The 18,601-nt window shown below is 38.5% G+C and overlaps 1 protein-coding gene across 1 annotated transcript; it reads right to left on the bottom strand.

Annotated features, from left to right (window-relative positions):
• Positions 1-244: 244 nt before the first annotated feature.
• Positions 245-18,536, bottom strand: MED30 (mediator complex subunit 30). The gene is made up of 5 exons (XM_064395266.1): positions 18,379-18,536; positions 17,802-18,007; positions 16,747-16,905; positions 13,547-13,657; positions 245-2,501 (listed from the first exon to the last, which is right to left on the bottom strand). The coding sequence occupies exons 2-5, from the start codon at positions 17,973-17,975 to the stop codon at positions 2,406-2,408; spliced, it is 540 nt and encodes a 179-aa protein (XP_064251336.1). The 5' UTR covers positions 17,976-18,007; positions 18,379-18,536; the 3' UTR covers positions 245-2,405.
• Positions 18,537-18,601: the final 65 nt, after the last annotated feature.

Genomic DNA, 18,601 nt, shown 5'->3' with positions numbered 1-18,601 from the left:
CAACAAAGTAAAATCTCTACTTGCAGTATTCTCTTTTTCAAAAACTTTACATACAAAATAGTTATGACTCTCACAGCTGCAGAAAAAACTATTCTTTCTGATGAGCAAATCTGCTATAGTGGTGAATCCAAACAGGGAACAAACAATTCTGCTGAGGTCTTTGCCACAGAGTGAGCATCTACTCACATCTAGGTATTGTCATACACACAGACCACTTTCAACACCAGGAAAACGAATCAAAATCAACATTTTCTACCCCTTTATTTTCAACTGTGAACCTGGATGTCCATTCATCTGTTAATATTTATGGCCTTTGAAAAGAGAAAAAAAAAGACAATTATATTGTACCTATTTTCAGGGAAAAGTCACATAATATTAACCAGGTGTGACCAGATCTGTTACCAGTGATTTTTACCTCAAGGAGTAGAAGACAAATGGGTTGAAATTATTAAAAAACAGAATTAAAGAAACTGATAGAACAACAAAACACCTGTGAAGGTGGTGACACACTGGAACAGGTTGCCCAGAGAAGCTGCAGGTGTCCCATCCACGGCAGTGTTCAAAGCGAGTCTGGAGGGGATTCTGAGCAACCCTGTCTGTGGCAGAGGTGTTGGAACAAGGTGATCTTCAGGGTCCTTTCCAACACAAACCATTCTATGACTCTATGAAAATCAGTGTAACATTTTGAAATCCATGAACCTCAAATCAGTAAGCATTCAGTATCCAACCACTAGACTGCAAAAAAGGTAGCTTTTAAAAGGACACCATTTAACTGGATGTTTCAGGAGGTTCTGAACAAGTCTTTCACACAAAACTACTATGAAGTCTGACTGGGCATGGAATAAGAGTTAAAAGGGATACACAAGAAGCAAATACTAAGGACAGATAGTTTTCAACCTGACAAATAGTAAGAGTAAAGTGCCCTAAGGATTTATACTGAAACTGTTGTTTTATGTATCTTTTCATCTGGATTAAGAGACACATAGTACACTGGCAGCATCTGTGGATAACAAAAATTTTCAAGATTGTTTTCTGGGCAAACCAAAATAGTCAGGAGTAACAAAGTTAGAATGAAGAAAGATGAAGGTTTATGATTAACTCAAAATAATGAAATGCTCACATACTCCACTGTTTACTATGACTGATAGTCGGAAAGCATTAATGAGGCCTTTATTCAGAGCATTCTGGTAAACAAAACCAAAATAACCCAACCATGCATAAATACAGAAATACACCACCAGTCACAGTTGTTCAGAGCCAGCATGGATTCATGAGGGGGAAGTCCTGCTTGATGAACCTGATTTCCTTCCACAACAGGGTGACCCACCTAGGTGATCTAGGAAAGCCAGCAGATGTGATCTTTTCAGACTTCAGCAAAGCTTACTGTCTCTCACAGAAGCCTTCTGGACAAAATGTCCAGCACACAGCTGGATAACTGAGTTACATGACAGGTAAGCCACTGGCTGACAGGTTGGGCACAAAATGTTACAGTGAATGGGGCACATCAGACTGGTGACTGTCACTAGTGGGGTTCTGCAGGGTTCCATCCTTGACCCTGTGCTCTTCAACGCAGGACTGGAAGGAATACTAAGTTTGTTGATGACACTGAATTGGGAGGAGCTGTCAACTCTCTTCGGGTCAGAAAGGCCCTGCAGAGAGACCTCCACAAATTAAAGGGTCATTGTGAAGTTTAACAAGGGGTGGTGCCAGATCCTGCACCTGGGATGGGCAGCCCTGGCTGTGTATAGACTGGGGAATGAGAGGCTGGAGAGCAGAGCCATGGAAAGGGACCTGGGGATCCTGGTTGATGGCAACTTGGACATGAGCCAGCAGTGCCCTGGCAGCCAGGAGGGCCAACCCTGTCCTGGGGGGCATCAGGGGCAGCACTGCCAGCCAGGTAAGGAAGGGGATTGTCCTACTCTGCTCTGCAGATAATATATAAAATATTGCAGATGAATTGCAGTATCTGATTGCTGATTTCAGCCCTCTAGTTTTCTGGAGTAACTTTCCTGTCTTGCAACTTCTCCTCTCTGTAGAGGCTATTGGCACTGCAGAATAAACTGCATATAAACATATGTTTTTATAATTTTTAATCGTATTATAAAGAAAATCCAGAAACACTTAATTTATAAAACCCCTTATCTGCATAGCAATCCAAACTACTACTGTAAATTACTGAGGCTGTACAGCAGAATCACAGAGGTAAAACTTATACAATGAATCTTCTATAAAAACAAACCAAAACCATTTACATTACTAGAAAATGACTCAACATTTTAATCTTTGAGACTTTGGAAACATTACTGCAACATAATCGTGGAAAAACGTGTTACTTCGTAGAAGGAAGTTAAGTATATCCAAAGAGATTTGTATCTTCTTCAGTTACAAAGATTGATTTTCCTTGTTCAGTTCCTCATTGCCAACATGGCATTTATGTCCCAAATAAGATTTCGTAACTGATCCATGATCTGCTTCAGCTGCTGATTCTTCAGTTTCAGTTTCTGTGGGAAGAGTTTATTAGAAGTTTTTTTGTGATCAGTTCAAATAGTGTAATCAAAAATTCAACAAAAGTTACAGTGCTATGAGATGCTATATAAATCTTTTCCTCAGTTGTCAGTGAGCACTATTAGTGAGATAATACATCCCCTTTAAAGTATATTCTAAAAACACAAGAGAGCCTCAAAAGTTAAGGACCATGGCTAGAGGGGGAATGCTGTTTTGTTTTGCAGCACCCTTTTATCACACACCTGACACCTTCAAAACTAGAGGCTTGTGGGGATCAGTCCTCACTTTGAAAAGTCTAAAGAGAGCATCATAACCTGGAACCAAAAATTTGGGGAGCAGATAAAATTATGTGAATATGTGATTTATACATTTGGTTTAGAGAAAAATGAGGCATTAACGGTACAAGTTTGAACAAAGCAGAGGCTATAGGTGAAACAAACCAAGCTTTTGCAGCCCTTCTGCTGGGTAGGTCAACTGTGATGCTTTAAGAGTCCTGTCTTGAAAAAGGTTTCTCAAGCATGCTGAATTCTTTAAAATTATATATTTGTTTTTGCAAACTGCAGAAGCATTTGGAAGATCTGGAGAATAGTAAATAGCTTTTATTTGGTTGCATAGTCAAAACTTAGAAATTCTGTCTCTACAGAAGAAAGACCAGGGCATCAACACATCACACAACTTCCCTAACCTTTCATGTTTCACAATAATACCCATATTTATTGTCTCATTTATTCATTTTCCTGTTCAAATCAAAGCTGTTGAGAACTAAGTTAGGTTGTTGTTAACAGTACACAGTTTGTCCTTCATTTCATTCTGATTTGATAAGATGTCAGCCTTCCAACATTAGAGATCAAACTATTTATTCATTAGGGAAGTCCGGAGTTCCAAGCAAAGTAAAAGCACAGGAAAGACTTGCTTCCATCAAAACAGAACAAAATGTTTCAGGTTTGATGTAACTTTGTTATTTGCACTACACAAAAGTCAATACATAAAAAGCGTGACTCAAATCAGTAATACAACCAAAGTTACTGGAACAGAGAGAAAATTAAGCAATATCCTGAAAATTAGTCCCCTGAATTTTGATGCAGTCAACACAACAATATTTTTTAATTGCCAGCTGGTCAGCTGGGAAAGAAGGCCAGAGAAAAAAAGGAAGCCTATTCACTTCAGACCTATAAAAATATACTGCAGTAATATGGTAATTAGGCTTAGCTTACATGGGAACATAGTAAGGGAAATACTCCTAAATATAGACTTTGCAGGACACTGGAAGAGACAACACTCAGATCTAGAGTCTCAAGAGGGATACAAAAACATATGCAGGACAGTTCATGTGCACTAACATGGAATTCCTAACCAAGCATTTGACAGGCTAAAAGGTGTTTTAAAGGAAAATATGTGCATTTATCTAATACTTCCTTCTTTTCCATTTGCTGATCCAAGACTTCACAACATACAGCAGAGTCACCTCCTAACTCAAGACAAGAGAGAAAGCTAAGCAGCATGCAGTTACCACAGCACTGAAATGGCAGAATTGCAAGGGTCTTCCTACCGAAGGTCATGAATGCAAGATCCTGATGCTTGAGAAAGCACAAGAGGGATGAGATAAACAAGCATGTTCATACCCGTGGCATTTTTAAACATAATTCTGTCTGCCATCCTCAACATCCAATCCTAGAGAAATCAGTGACTGTTACATCAAAACTACTAGTTTAATGCAAGCTGTAATTCCCTCATAGTGAGGCCACGCCATTTCAAGGTATTTCAAAACCTTCATCAGTGGAAATGAAGGCTGAACAGCTGGTGATGGTAATTAAAGTCACAGACAGAAGTAAGAACCACTGACCTCTGAGAAGTAGGGTGTTTCCTCTCTCCATCCATGTCTAATTGTACTGTTAAATACTGTTACTCACATGAACTCTGTGTAAGTTATACGTGAAAGGAAAACACTATTACAGAATGAGTCTTTCTCGTGAAAGCATTACAACACTGTAAATTGTTTAATCTTTATCTGATGCTGCTAGACAGGGGAACATTCAGACTGGATTTCATTTGTTTTCAAAACATCTGTAAGGACAAGAAGTATACATTTGTTTATTTAGCTGAAGATAATTTTAGATCATCATCTTTAGTGAAGAGCTAATTTCTCAGCTCTTCTACTTTTTCTGGAGCCAGAAAAAACATCTAAGATGAAGCACCATTCCTGGGTTGCTAGGCTGTTGAAAGAATAAAGAGAGGAGAAAAAAATCTACTTCAGAGAGCACAGACTCCTAATTGAAATGCATACAGTGATCTTTGTTACTGATCTTTGACAGGCAGTGGTCCACACCACGAAGTACTACATAATTAATATGTTCTGCACCACTGGAAGTGCTGGCCTCTGCTTAAGACTTTGCTGAGCCAGTAAGAACATCTCAACTCAAGCCTAACCTTGAAAAGATAGGTGAAATGGCCTTCTTGGGAAATAGGCAAAATCTTTAAGCAGCTTTTGCAGCAGTGACAAATTTTCATTCGAACAGATTGCTTGCAAGTTGTCTCCCACTCTTTCCTCCTTCTGTTGGAATGACTTAGTTGAACTCTAGACTGCTTCTCAGGATTAACAGTTGTATGAAACAAGAAAAAGTACTTCATCCTACATACATGCTACAGTTTCTGACTTCATCTGTTTTTAGATAGCACAGGGAAAATCTATGAGGCAGTTTATAATGAGTTTAAGAGACCTAAATTCAAGTTACATCTGTCACGCCTGTTTCTGTTAGTTCCTCTTTGTCAGAAAAGTGATCTGACTGAAAACCTACCCTAGGGGGTATCACCATTCTTTGGTGATATTAATTTTCAATGAGGACCATTTTGACTGACCTTGCAAGTATTATGCCCATCATGATGGGGTTGGCAAGGATTGCACCTTCCAGTAACCAACGAGACCTTAGTTGGTTTAGGTCAGGTAGGTCATGTATGAAAACATTTACTGCAGCACAAAGCCACATAAATGAAACAAAGTGGGAGAACCATAACAAAGATCCAGAAAATAGCTGTCTTTCAAGAAGAAAAGCTACCATAAAGAACCTGCCATGTTTCATACAGATTTGGGTTCAATAGGACACAGTAATTTCAACTTTGACTGAAATAAATTTTTTATGAGAACTCATTTTTGCTTCACTTGCATTTCATTGGAAATCAGTGCTGTCTAGATCAATTCACAACTTGCAACCAGAGATGTATCAGAACCTTCCTCTGCACAGTGTTCTTGTCTTTCTCCTCATTTTTAAGCTCGTGTATCTTTCAAATTTTAAAACTAAAATATCACTGTGAGTCATTATGCTGCACTCAATCCATTTGTTAGAAATCCCTTATTCAGGCAAAGAAAATAATGTAAACACCATGGAAGAGTAAGATCATATTCCTAGTGGTGTTTGTAAAAACATCAACAGTACTTGCCTAAGTTGTACAGGCTCTTCTTCTGCTTAAGGAAAAAGCCAAGAAAAGATCTCTTTCCATCTTGAAAATCTTATATTGAAGACCATTCTCCGGAATGTTGTGGTTTTTACCTGCTCTATTCAAGATCTACAACAGTGCAGGCCAGAAGGACATCTCAGTGTCTCAGTGTAGCATTAAATATTAATAACCACAGTGCCTTTACTTGCATAAATCTTAGCAAAATTTTAAAAAATTATGTTTGCTTTGTTGATTAAGAGTCTACTACAGACAACTTGGATAATGTTCTTTCCCAGGAGTACAGAATCATGGAACAGTTTGGGTTGGAAGGGACCTTTAAAGGTCATCTAGTCCAACCCTGCAATCAGCAGGGACATCTTTAACTAAATCACATTGTTCAGAGCCCAGTACAACCTGACTGTGAATATTCCCAGGAATGGGGCATCTACCACTTCTCAGGACAAGTGTTTTATCACCCTCAGCCTAAAAAATGTCTCCCTTACATTTCACCAAAACAGGCCTTCTTTTAGTTTAAAGACATTACCCCCTGTCCTATCACACCAGGCCCTGCAAAAAAGTTTATTCCCATCTTTCTTATAAGCCCCCTTTAGGTACTGAAAGGCTTCTGTAAATCTCCCTGGTGTCTTCACTCCTTCAGACTGAACAGCCTCAACTCTCAGCCTTTTCTCATAGAAGTGTTCCATCCTCTGATTATTTTTGTAGCCCTCCTCTGAGCCCACTCCAACAGGTCCATGTCTTTCCTGTGCTGAGGAGTCCAGAGCTGGACACAATACTCATGTTACTCCTGACCACTGAACTGCTGTAGGAAGTGATTCTTGAAAGCCTTATGAAGGTGACAGTGGCCTCCATGTTTCCAGGTAAGCCAAGCCCAAGAAATTCCTACAGAAACACGATGTTTGTAATAGGAAGGTGACATTTATACCGTTCTTTTTTTTAAACAAATCCTTCATAATGAAATCTCTGAAGTATGAAGGTGGAAAAACCTGCTTTATTCCTTTGGTAGTTAAAGAGACTATCACAATGCTATATGCATATAGCATATGTTATATGCATATAGCTGAAAAAAAATATGATGGAAAAACTGCCCTCAACACTTTGCTCAAACTCTCTTAAAGCTGCCAAGCAGTGTCCTAACTTATGGCTGCTCAACTGATACCAAGGCTCATTTTCCATCATAATAAATGTATATATCAATCTACTTGTAGTTTTTTGCCAAAGGGATAAAAAATATTCATCACTAATACAGTAACTGCTGTGTAATTAAACATTAACACACTCACTGTCCAGTATCTACAGCTTTTCCTGATGTCACCCACAGGCCTGACTGTTCTACACTTAGCAGAAATGAGAGACTGAGTTTTCTGCCTTGCACCTCACCTGACAGCTGAAAGGAAAACTGCTCCTTCTGCATGTGTAACCCTGTGTTCTTGAAACAAGCAGAAACATCAGTGACAGCCTGTACTCTGCTGCAACTCAATACTTTTCACCTATTGACCCAGACAGGATTGTATTTATCCACTGATCTGTTGTTCTGAGAGGAATAAGCACCTTCATTCAAATAGATGGATGTTTGCTTCATACCAATTATTTATCGTTTGACAATGAGGTCTGAGGTCTTATTTACTGAGTACCATCTAAGCTCTGTAGCTTGTAATGGAATTATTCATTCCTCAAGGTGCTTCTCCACCACACTTCTCAGTGTTACATCCCCATTCTTTATATGAAAATCCCAGAGATCTATGATCCTCAGTTACAGATGGCAAACTCAGTCACATGAACACTACAGATAAAACTGCAGTGCTGCCAACTTTGCCCAAAGATATTTAAGATTCTTGTTCATCTCTAAATTTTGTATTTTAACAGCTTCCCACATATTCAAAGTCACCATGAGCCATAAGGGGAAGAATGAACAACTACCACAGATAATTTGTGGCAGAGAAAAAAAAATTTAGCTCCCAAGAGCTGCCTTAGTTAGTTACTCACTACACACAATAAATCCTTCTTTCTCATTCCCAAATTCCCTGCTTACTCCATAGTCTAATGCCAGTTATGCAATACACAAACCAGGATTTTTATAATCTTATTTACTACAATGCTGATTTGATCTAAATAGTGCCACAAAAAGCAGAATAGCTCAAATAACTCTTCCAGAATAGGAAGTGGGAAGGGGGGAAGAGGAACCAAATGTGGTAATGCAATAAAGGTTGTATAATATACATCTATATGAGGACAAAAGGGGACAATTGGGATTTTACAGGCAGCTTTATGCTCACCTTTTCCTAACTTTTTCAACTTTGTAAGCGTAATATGATTTTGATATGGATGCAATGTGAAACAATTTGTGTGCAACATTTTATACAAAACTGAAAAGGAAATAATTTATGATCTGGAATAAAAATACTTCTGAGTGCTGAGAAAACTGGTTTATTACATAACAATTAATTTTCTATTGGAGAGGGGGGATACGCTCCTGGTAAAAAAGGAAACATTTCAGCTCATTTGCAGGAAAGACAAGGAGGGGGATCCAGAAAACTACAGGCTACTCAGCCTAACTTGGCACAGAAAGACTGTGCAGGAAATCCTTCAGAAAGTCATATCCAGACACATAATGATAAGGTGACTGGGAACAGTGACACTGGATTTCCTACAGATGCCTTGTGCCTGACCAACAAGACAGCCTTCTACTCAGAGATGAGTGTCTGTGTGGCAAGGGGAGAGCAGGAGATTTTCTCCACTTCCATAAAGTAAAATCATTCATTAGTCAGGCTTTTGACACAGCCTCTCACTGCCTTTGAGCAAATCGGAGAGATGTGGTTTGGATAGGTGAATTACAGGGTTGATGGAAAACTGGCTGGAATATGGGATTCTAAATTCTGGGATCATCAGTATTAAGATCAAGTGCTAGTTGGTCATTGTTGAAGTTTCTCAGGATTGATACTAAGGTGAAAATTCTTAATATCCTCATTAATGACTAATCCACACTTAATGACCTAATCACCATATCAAAGTTATCAAATTGTTGGACAATGCCAAACTGGGGAAAGTGAAAAATATACTCAGTGGTGAGATATCAGATTCAGAGGGACCTCAACAGGTGGGAAAGGCAGGCCAACACCTATCTCAGGAACTTCAATTAAAGCAACACCCTACATCAGCACACAGAATGAACTCATACAACAGCACAGGCAGAGGGCTGACCGAATAGAAATGAAACTTGCAGAAAAGAATCTGAGGTCCTTTTAGATACTTTCTAACAAGTTCAACAGGAGTCATCAGCAGATCTTTTTTTGCAACAAGAAACACAAACTGCCCTCTGCCCTATATTAGCAAGAGTGTACCTCTCAGGTCAGGTGAGTACCTCTCATAGTCTCCTCTATTTGGCTCTGGAAAATGACTGTCCAATTTGGGGATCAATACAAGCTCTATCATTCTGGATAATGCTTAGAGGAGGGCCACCACAATGACTGAAGCTGTGTTTGGTCAATCTCAAGCAGAAAAGGCCAGAGGACAGGATCACAGTACTATCTTCAGCCACCTAATGAAGCTCACAGAAAGGACAAAGCTGGACTCTTCTTCAGTATAAACAGCAAAAGTACGAGGGGCAGTGAATATACAAGTTATGACAAAGAAAATTCAAATGTAACATTAGGAAAATTTTCACAGTAAAAGGCAATCATTAAGAAACGCCCAGAAAAGACAGAATTTCAATCCTTACAGGTATTTGAAATGCTGGAGCATGGACATGAGTTGAAGCAGCTGAACCTAACTTTGCTGGTTGACCCAGTCTTGGGCTGGGGGCTGAACCAGATAATCTCCAAACTTCCCACTGAACCTAAATTCCTCTGATTCTACCATTGCAGAGAGTCAGTTTGGGTACTCAAAAAAATCATGGAATTGTCTCCAGTGCAGATTAATCTGCCCAGAAGGTATATTACATTCCAAGTAATGAATTCTTCCCCTATCACCAAAGCATGCCTTCGTGCACACTCATATTTTGGGTGAAAAAGCACTCTACGCATATAAAACCAATTAAAATACATGCAAATACTGTGAAAGATGGTTTAAAAGGAATTTAGGTTTTCTGCATAGAAATCATCAGCTGTAAGGCACAGTGTTTGTGCTACCAAAAAAAGCCCAGAGCTAAATTTGTTACTTAAGCTTAACTTAAAAGTCTGTAACATAGTTTGTCTTCTTCTCTCTTAGTAAGATCACTGTTAGACACTTAACAAACATTAATTAAGAATATCAAATACTATTGTTTTCTAAAGGGCTACCTGGCATGTTCAAATGCTATTTTGCTTTGTTTTCCCTCAAATGTACCTACACTACTAATCATGTGATGGTTTTCCTAAGTGCTTCATTGAAACCAGACCTACAGCATGAATGACACCTAAGCTGTACTTGCTCCATTTCTAAAAGTGAGCAGTAAAGAAAACCACTGACAGGGCAGCAAAAGAGATGAAATCATTCTCAATTTCTGATTTGGTATTTCTGTTTCAAGTCCTGCCAAATGTACTACAAGAACACAGACTGAAGGTGAGCCTATCTTGAAGATAATACTGATAATTCTATACTTGAAAGGTAAAAAACTTAATAGACAGAACACTGAACACTTGAAAAACATGAACAGAAGAGAGGAAATATTGGCAACATCTTCCACTTGCTGCAAATAGATTAATTTCAATGAAAACTGGACCAAGACATGTACTGAAAGACCAATTCAAGTGCTAAACTGATTCTGGAACAGTAACTTATTCTGAACAATTCAACCATCTCAATAATTTATAAGCCCAGAAAACATATACAGATAAAGAAGAATAAGCCACATTTTTGGAAACTGCAGGAGACAAGAGACAGTAGTAGCCAGTGCTCAAGAAATGGTTTGTTTTGTAATAATGGTAGAAGCTTCTTATTGTGGGCAAAACTCCCATGCACTGTAAAGCTTAATAGGTTTTATTTAAACCTACAGTTGCTAATTATTACAGAATTGCTAGGACAGAAATTCATTGCCTCGTAAACTAATCTATATTTTAAATTAACAGACAAGTACTTACATAGCCAAGGTCAGCACATTAAACTTTCTGACCTAAAAGGTAACTCTAAAATAGCAGAATAACTAAGACCAAAAGGTGTCACAGTAAACCCATGTGAAAAGCTCCTGCAGTTTTTAGGAACTCTGTTACATCAACAGGTTCTGGTGCCCCCTGAACGAGATGGTGAGCACAGGAAGAACCTGATGCTCCCCTCCTCCTCCTGAGGATGCTCCCTTCCCAGACACCTGCAGCAGCAAAGGAATGCTGCTATTTTTCAAGTCAGTGGTTCATGGAATGAAGATATTTTGATGTGAGAATATATGATCCACAAGGTTTATGAGAGCTACTACTAGTTTTGACAATGCTCCACACAGTGGGGGAGTTAGTGTCTTTGAAATACATCCAGACACTAAAGAAATCAGACTGGCTGGGATGGCAAGAAGGGCAAAATTAAGAGACCCATGGCAGGTGTAAAGAAGTAATTCAAATATCACAATAATGTTAAAGTCTTGGGTTATTGCAACAGTGATTTTTTGGTACCAATAACATGTAAGACTGAAAAAAATAATGCCTATCACAGCAAAAAGGATTAGGTGAGAACAGGACAAGGAGATGAAGGAAGAAAAGATTTGGTCAAGAATATAAAAAGCTTCTTTAACTACCATGCTGGTTTCCCTGTCACAGTATTCTCATCAACATTTTGTATTACTGAAATTTTCCTAAAATTAATTAATCAAATTGAGTTGGAGGTGGACATTACACACTAGAGAGGAATGAAGAGATGTCAGATATGCCAGCTAAGAACCAGAGCAAGCCCCCCTTGAACCCAGCAGCCAGTGTTAGATTAGACCAATGGTCTGATACTAGTGCTTTTTCTTTGAAAAAAAAAATAGAATTTATATATTTCTAGTCATAAAAGCATTACCTAGTCTGTAATGCATCAAAATTTGAACTTTGAAAAAGGTAGTTGATGTGCTTATACAACTGGAGGGAGACAAAAGAAAAAATCAGCGAACTTTCAAAAAACAGTAAGTTTAACTTTCTTTTGCTGCAGTTACTAAGCATAAAAAGTCCACAAAAATACTAGAGAAAGTTCAACTATCTTGTGAAGATTTACTGTGGAAAATCTGGAAATTAGGTCTAGGCATTTAAGTATAAATACAGGATTACACCCCATATTTACGTGAAGATTTCAATGCATTCCTAATTACCAGTTTGCTACCAATGGTCCTGTAACACCATCAACCTTTTTAAGGCTCAGAACTCGTCATAAAAATTTATGAAATTATTTTCACAAGATCACACCAAGGAGGTTTAAAACCGTATTAACATACAAGTACAACAACAAGGGCAAAACCATGTCACAGAACTATTAAAGCCACAGCAAATATGGACAGTTAAGCTTATTAATACTTAAAGATTGCAAATAAATGTGCATTAATTCACAGTACAAAATTACATACAATATAATATATTCAACCCTGCTACATCAGCAGTGAAAAGAAAGATTACAACAGGAGAGCTGACAACTGCATTTCTCCAAATTCACATAGTCCTCATTTTTTCCTGCACAATACACATGCATTTTTCTAAATAAATGGGTTATGAAAAATTCAATATATGTGTGATTGTGGAAGACAAATTAAAACATTGGAAATATTTTAAAAGCCGAAAATCCATCAATTATTCATTCCATAAATAAACATTTTATCCATTTATTTCTTTTGTTCAGTTATTTTTGTAGATTATAACTCCTTTTTACTAAGCATTTGCACATAGTACAGCTATAGAAATATGTATTTAATCCTATCTTTGTATTTTACAGATTGAAGAAACAATGTTCAAAACTGTGGTCTGGTAAAACTATGTATTTTTTATGTCCGTATTACATTACCTTTTACTACAGCATAATTATTTTTAGATTTGAATCCCTCTTCAGTAATTGTACCCAGCTGCACAATGCCACTCAAACTGAAAATTTAACATTTTAACTCATTTAACATTTATAATTCATAGTACATTTTTTTCCAAATGTGCAAAGATTCAATAAATGTTCCTCTTTACAAAAGGAACAGTCTTCCTCAAACTGTCAAAATCCAGAAGATAGACCTGAAAATTCTTTACCAATTCACATAACTGTAATAATATTTACATCTGGTATTCAATATCAATTATTCTTACACCTAAGGTAAGTTTTGAAGATAAATTAGTTCAATGGGCACCTTAGTTCAGTTTGTATTGTCAATATCTAGTGGGTTACACATAAACATAACACACTGTGTTCATAAGAACATATATCTGTTTTAAAAGAGACACAAGTTAGAATTGTTAGAAAACCCAATTGTTAGGAAACTCTACTGCCAGAGGTACAGCTAAAAAATAGTTGTTTAACTAAAAGGTCAATACTGAAATATTTATAAATAAAAAGTGTTTATCTCCAGTTTTGATGGCAGTCATCACATATTCTGTATTTAGTACAGCAATCTAGAAATTTAGGCTTTGTAATGTGAAAATGACATTTCTCAGTGTATGCAAATTAATTTCAACTTTATTACCTTATTTACTTCCATGATTTCCCTTCTCTCTTCACTAGCAAAACGAAGCTGACTTGCAGCACCACGATCATCATGCTTGGAGCCATCTTCTTCAACATATGGAATAAGTTGCTGTGAAGACGAGAAACATCAGCTTTAGGAAAAAAAAAAAAAACAAACAAGAAAAAACAAGAAAAAACAAAGAAAAAAAAAGAAAATAAAAAAGAAAAACCTCAAATCCAGGAAATACATATGGTGCTACCATTTTCTCCACAGGTTCTAGCTGCCCAAGAAAGAGTGGAGACAAGCCTGCTTGCTACCTCTAATTTAAAGGCCTTGCAATGACCTCAGTTGGTTCTCCAGGTAAACAATGTGCTTCAAAAAGACACATTTTCACATATTACCAAGTCTAGACCAAAGAAATTTCATAACTGCAGGCCAAAGCCAGTATTTCCATTTTAAGATGTTTGTCATAGATAATCCTAGTACTTGAATTCTGCAGATTGGGGTTTTAAAATTTACTATTCCACACTAAGAAATAAAACCACAAACATAAAGTTCTCATGAGAAGTCATTTTAGTGATATACCGAACATAAATATGACTGGCTTTATGTAACTATTTGGCTAATACTCTAGTTACTATTTGCTATTTTTATGAGCCTCTGTTTGGCTACTCTTAAGACCAGGTCCACAGTTACCTAAAATTAGTTTTTCTGTAAGTATTTCTCACCATGGTCTCCTCAGACACACAGAATCATAGTTTGGTTTGGGCTGGAGAAGACCATCGTGCACTGTCTTTTTTGTAAGCTTGGACAAAGCAAAATTCCCTGACGCAGAATTTCTAAATGAACACTAAAAAAATCTTCCTTCCTGAAAAAAACAGATCAAAAAGATACATACTGGATAGAAAACAAATACTTGTTTCTGCATCAGAACACTTCCAAGCTACTAACAATTTCTTAAAGGATAATACATCCATGAAGCCCATAGTCTGACATTGTTTTTTCTGTCCTGAACTAGGCAAAATAGCAATTGTGTTCACAAACACACTACAGACAAATGGAAGGCTAATACTGATAAAAGTGAGCAAGAAAACAGTTTAAAAGCCTGGGAGCAAGCTGCTCATCAAGTGCATATGAACTTCTTACTTAGGCTGGGGTGTAATATTACAAAGTGCTCAGTGCCTCCAGCACTCTGATGGAAAACTTACTTTGATTTAACCCACTAAAACTGTAATTTCCTTCTATACAAAAAATTTTTGCAGCCATTCTTAAGCTTAGTAAAATGGACAAAAGCTACCACACTAAACACTGCCATGAAAAAGTAGCAAATGTTGACCACTTACTACATTTGCAGACCATAAAGAAGAAGTAGTAGGGCTGCCATATGCTCTTGGAAAAAACTCTCTGTAATGGAAAAATAAAGTAGCACTCACAGTAGAACGTTTCTTTAAAACCTCTCTATCTTTCAGAAAAGGTGATAGATAAAAAAAACAAACAAAAAGCAAACCTACCAAGAAAAGCTGAACAATACCTAATACACAAAAAAGCAGGAAATTTAACCTTTGTAGGCAGATCTCTTTCACAATCATCCCATGCCTTGCTATGTGGGTTAACAAAAATTTACCAATACCTACTACATATCAGTACACATTAACAAAAATTATGTAAACATTTACATCAATAAAAATGGAACAAGCAGTACTAGTAGGTATGGACTGCTCTTGACTGTGAAAAAAAATTAAATAGTTTTGTTGATATTCTGTAAAGACATGTTATAATACTGGCCACTAAATAATACAATTGAGACTATTATTGAACTACTGGAAGAAGAATTTAAGAAAACTGATCCAAGAGGAATGGTGTGCCACTGTCATTCACTCTAACCAATAAACAGATGATGAGGCAGGCATCTACTAGTTCAGAGAAGAAAAGACTAAGAAGATTTAAAAAAATACCCCTACTATCAATAAAAAATTCTGCTGTGACGAAGTTATCAGTGAAACCTTGCATTAAAAAAGCCTGAAGTGACTACTTATTTTCTCTATGGAGATTCTTTTCCATCTGATAATGCAGAAAAAATATCAAAAGTTATAGAAAAAAACCAGCCAAATGCCACATCATTCCACTGTTACGGGAAAATAAGACACATCAAAAGCTGTTCAAGAGGACAAAAGTATTGGGTTATTGCACACAAGTTCAACACACTGTGAAAACAGGTTTTATTTTCTTAAATGCGAAAATTAACTAATTCCCCTGCTTGCTGTCAGGTTTCCAGACACATTTTTCTGAAACCCTTGTCAAAAGTCAGCAACTGTAAACTGAAATAGCAGTCTAGAATGGACTGTACAGAATGGACTTCTTCATTTCTTTACTGCTATTCAGTTAAGAGACTCACACTTCAAATATAATGCCTGTATGACTAAAATTCAATGGACAATCAAAAGTCCATTAATAAAGTTTCCTCAGAATCCAGAGGTCAGAAATTAAAGAATTTCAAATTTCTGGTTAATATAGAGAAGGAATAACTCAAATTGTAACAAAACCTAGAGTTTATGAGTATTACTAGAAATTAGAAACAACTCATGAGGAAGATGACATTTCAGATTTTATGAATAACAGCAGTATTATTAAGAAAAACTCTGGCCAATCCTCCTCCCTGGAAGTTTTATGCTGTAACTGTTCTATCACCACTGCACATTTAGGTTTGGTTCACACTGCCCAGCAGGTTAGGAACAGCTGAGTGAGGGAACTATGGAGGCACAGAGAAAGTAAATAATACTTATTACTTGAGAGCCAGGTTGACAGGTGAGAGCTTGAAACAGGCTTTTCACACTTTTTCCCACTTCTTGGAAAAAATTTGCACTGATCCTCTTTTTTTTTTTTTTTTTTTTCCCTAGGGGAAATAAATTGGTGAACGTACCAAGAAGCCAAAAGAAAAAAGGTTAAAATTTTAAATTAAGTTTGCTTTCACAGAATCAATTAGGCTGGAAAAGATCTCTGAGACCAAGTCCAACTTATGATAGGACACTGTGTCAACTAGACACTAAGTTTCAAAAATCTTTCAACAAGTTCTAATTAATAAACAGAATTCAGTCCACTGAATAATTCAAGTGTCATTAAAACTTGTTATGAGTCTCCTGCAACTGAGGAAGATGGATGATTTTCTACCCAGAGTGGTTATTCTGATTTGTAATTTATATATAAATAGAGATACTTACTTCTACGGGAACAGGATCGAGCCCAGCACAGTTTTCATTACATTTGTCATAGACTAATCTCAGTTTTCTGAAGAGTATTGACAGCTGACGGAGATGTTCCTGCAGCTTTGCCAGTCTGTCTTGATATGTTGCAGTATGATAAGTAACACCATTTGGTAACTTAGAGAACCAAAACATAAAAATATTAAGGTCTCTGTCACATGAAATCAATGCAGATATCAGACAGGTTTTTGTATATTTTAAAATAAGACAATCACACTTTTCTTATAGCACTGAAATTTTTCTTTTTTTTTACTAGCAAAATTATATATTTTACACGCTCAATCACTGCTGCCAAACACCCTCATGTATTCTACACTTTTGGTCATCGTCAATCCCTCTGACTTTTCAGTGAGTGTCTTCACAATGCTTAAATATGACACCGTTGTGATTTTGTGTCTCAACCCCAGGGCCACTCGATTCAGTGACACAAGAATAATGAAAAGACAGAATGAGTGGGAACAATTACTTATCTTGTACTCTCCACAGAGAAAACACAACAGAAGTTTGTATGTTTTCTCAGTAAGTAGACACAAATTATGCTGTTTTTCCTAACAAAAAAAAAGGTTAAGATGGAAAATATTACAGAAAAAGGTGGAAAATATTACAGAAAAAGATCAGTGAAAATTCCTCTAAATTTACTCCCCTTATGTTAACATAAACAAAGAAACATAACCGATATATGTCCATAAACATATGAACAGACTTCACTGTACATAAAAGAAAACACAGTTACTAAGGGTACTGAGAGGCTTTTTATTGGGAGGGCAAGGACAATTCAGCAGTGACAATTCACTTAACTGTGAGGGCAATGACAATTCAGCAGGGACAATTCCCTTAATGTATAGGACTAAGCAAATGTATTAAGAGCAGTACCCACTTCTTCAACCAATCCTCCTTTTCAGAGCAGTCTGACAGAGTTTTCTAAACATCCTAATGTGTCTCCTGAGTCTGTATATACTGGCAGTCGGTGATAAAAACATGGCAAGTTGAGTGTATCAGTAGTTGTTTCTCACCTGCATGTTCCTCAGTAACTGGAAGATTTCCATGGTTCGAAAGACGATGTCCTGCACGGTCTCCTGGCCGATGCGGCAGAGGGAAGCCGTGTTCACCTCCCTGGCAGCCTGAGCCTGCGTCCCGGAGAAAGCGCCCGGCGGCATCCCTGCCCCGGCCAGAGGGGGGGTCGACATCGCCTGGCCTTGACCAGTCACTCTAGGGCAAGCTGCACAAAGAAGGGGTGATGGAACCATCAACTACTTGTTTGGCTCTATCCTAGCAAACTTCTGCAGGGTGTGTGTCCCGCTCCCTTTCCCCGTACGCGGCTCTGTCCAGCACATGAGGCCGGCTCAGGGCAGCACCCCTGGGTCCCCCGGACACCGCTCCCCGACCCACGCTGCTCTGCCGGGCGGAACTGAGGGTGCTCCTCACGCACCTCCCTCCCCTCCCAGCGGTCACTGGGCTCGCCCCTGCCCCGATCCGTCCCAAGGGGAACACGACAGAGATTTCTGCCCAGCTCCAGCAGCTGGTTTCTGCCCAGCTCCACAGCCCTGGGCTCCGGTACCCGCCCGACCTCTCCTCCCTCCGCTGACCCACCGGCTCCCGGGGCGAAGCGGTGCCCGGCCCCGCACCCTGCCCGGCCCCACTCCGCGCTGCCGGCCCCGCCGCACTCCCGGCCCCGCCGCACTCGCGCCGTGCCCCGGATCTGCCGGCGGAAGCGCTTCCCGGCGCCGTCACAGCCGGCGGGCGGCAGCGGCAGGCGGGGCCGGGGCTCTGCCGCGCCGGCTTGGGGCCGCCCCTGTGCCGCGGCGCTCCGTCG

This window comes from Passer domesticus, chromosome 1 (assembly GCF_036417665.1).
Source record: "Passer domesticus isolate bPasDom1 chromosome 1, bPasDom1.hap1, whole genome shotgun sequence".
NCBI lineage: Eukaryota > Metazoa > Chordata > Aves > Passeriformes > Passeridae > Passer > Passer domesticus.
This window is presented reverse-complemented; position numbering and strand designations above follow the sequence as displayed.

What these genes read in the sequence shown, in the direction of transcription:
- MED30 (XM_064395266.1), bottom strand. Translation starts at nt 17,975, where the DNA reads ATGTCGACCCCCCCTCTGGCCGGGGCAGGGATGCCGCCGGGCGCTTTC. An exon ending in AGTTACTGAGGAACATGCAG is followed by an intron (nt 16,906 to 17,801) that starts GTGAGAAACAAC and finishes TGGTTCTCTAAG; the next exon opens with TTACCAAATGGTGTTACTTA. An exon ending in TCGATCCTGTTCCCGTAGAA is followed by an intron (nt 13,658 to 16,746) that starts GTAAGTATCTCT and finishes TCGTCTTCACAG; the next exon opens with CAACTTATTCCATATGTTGA.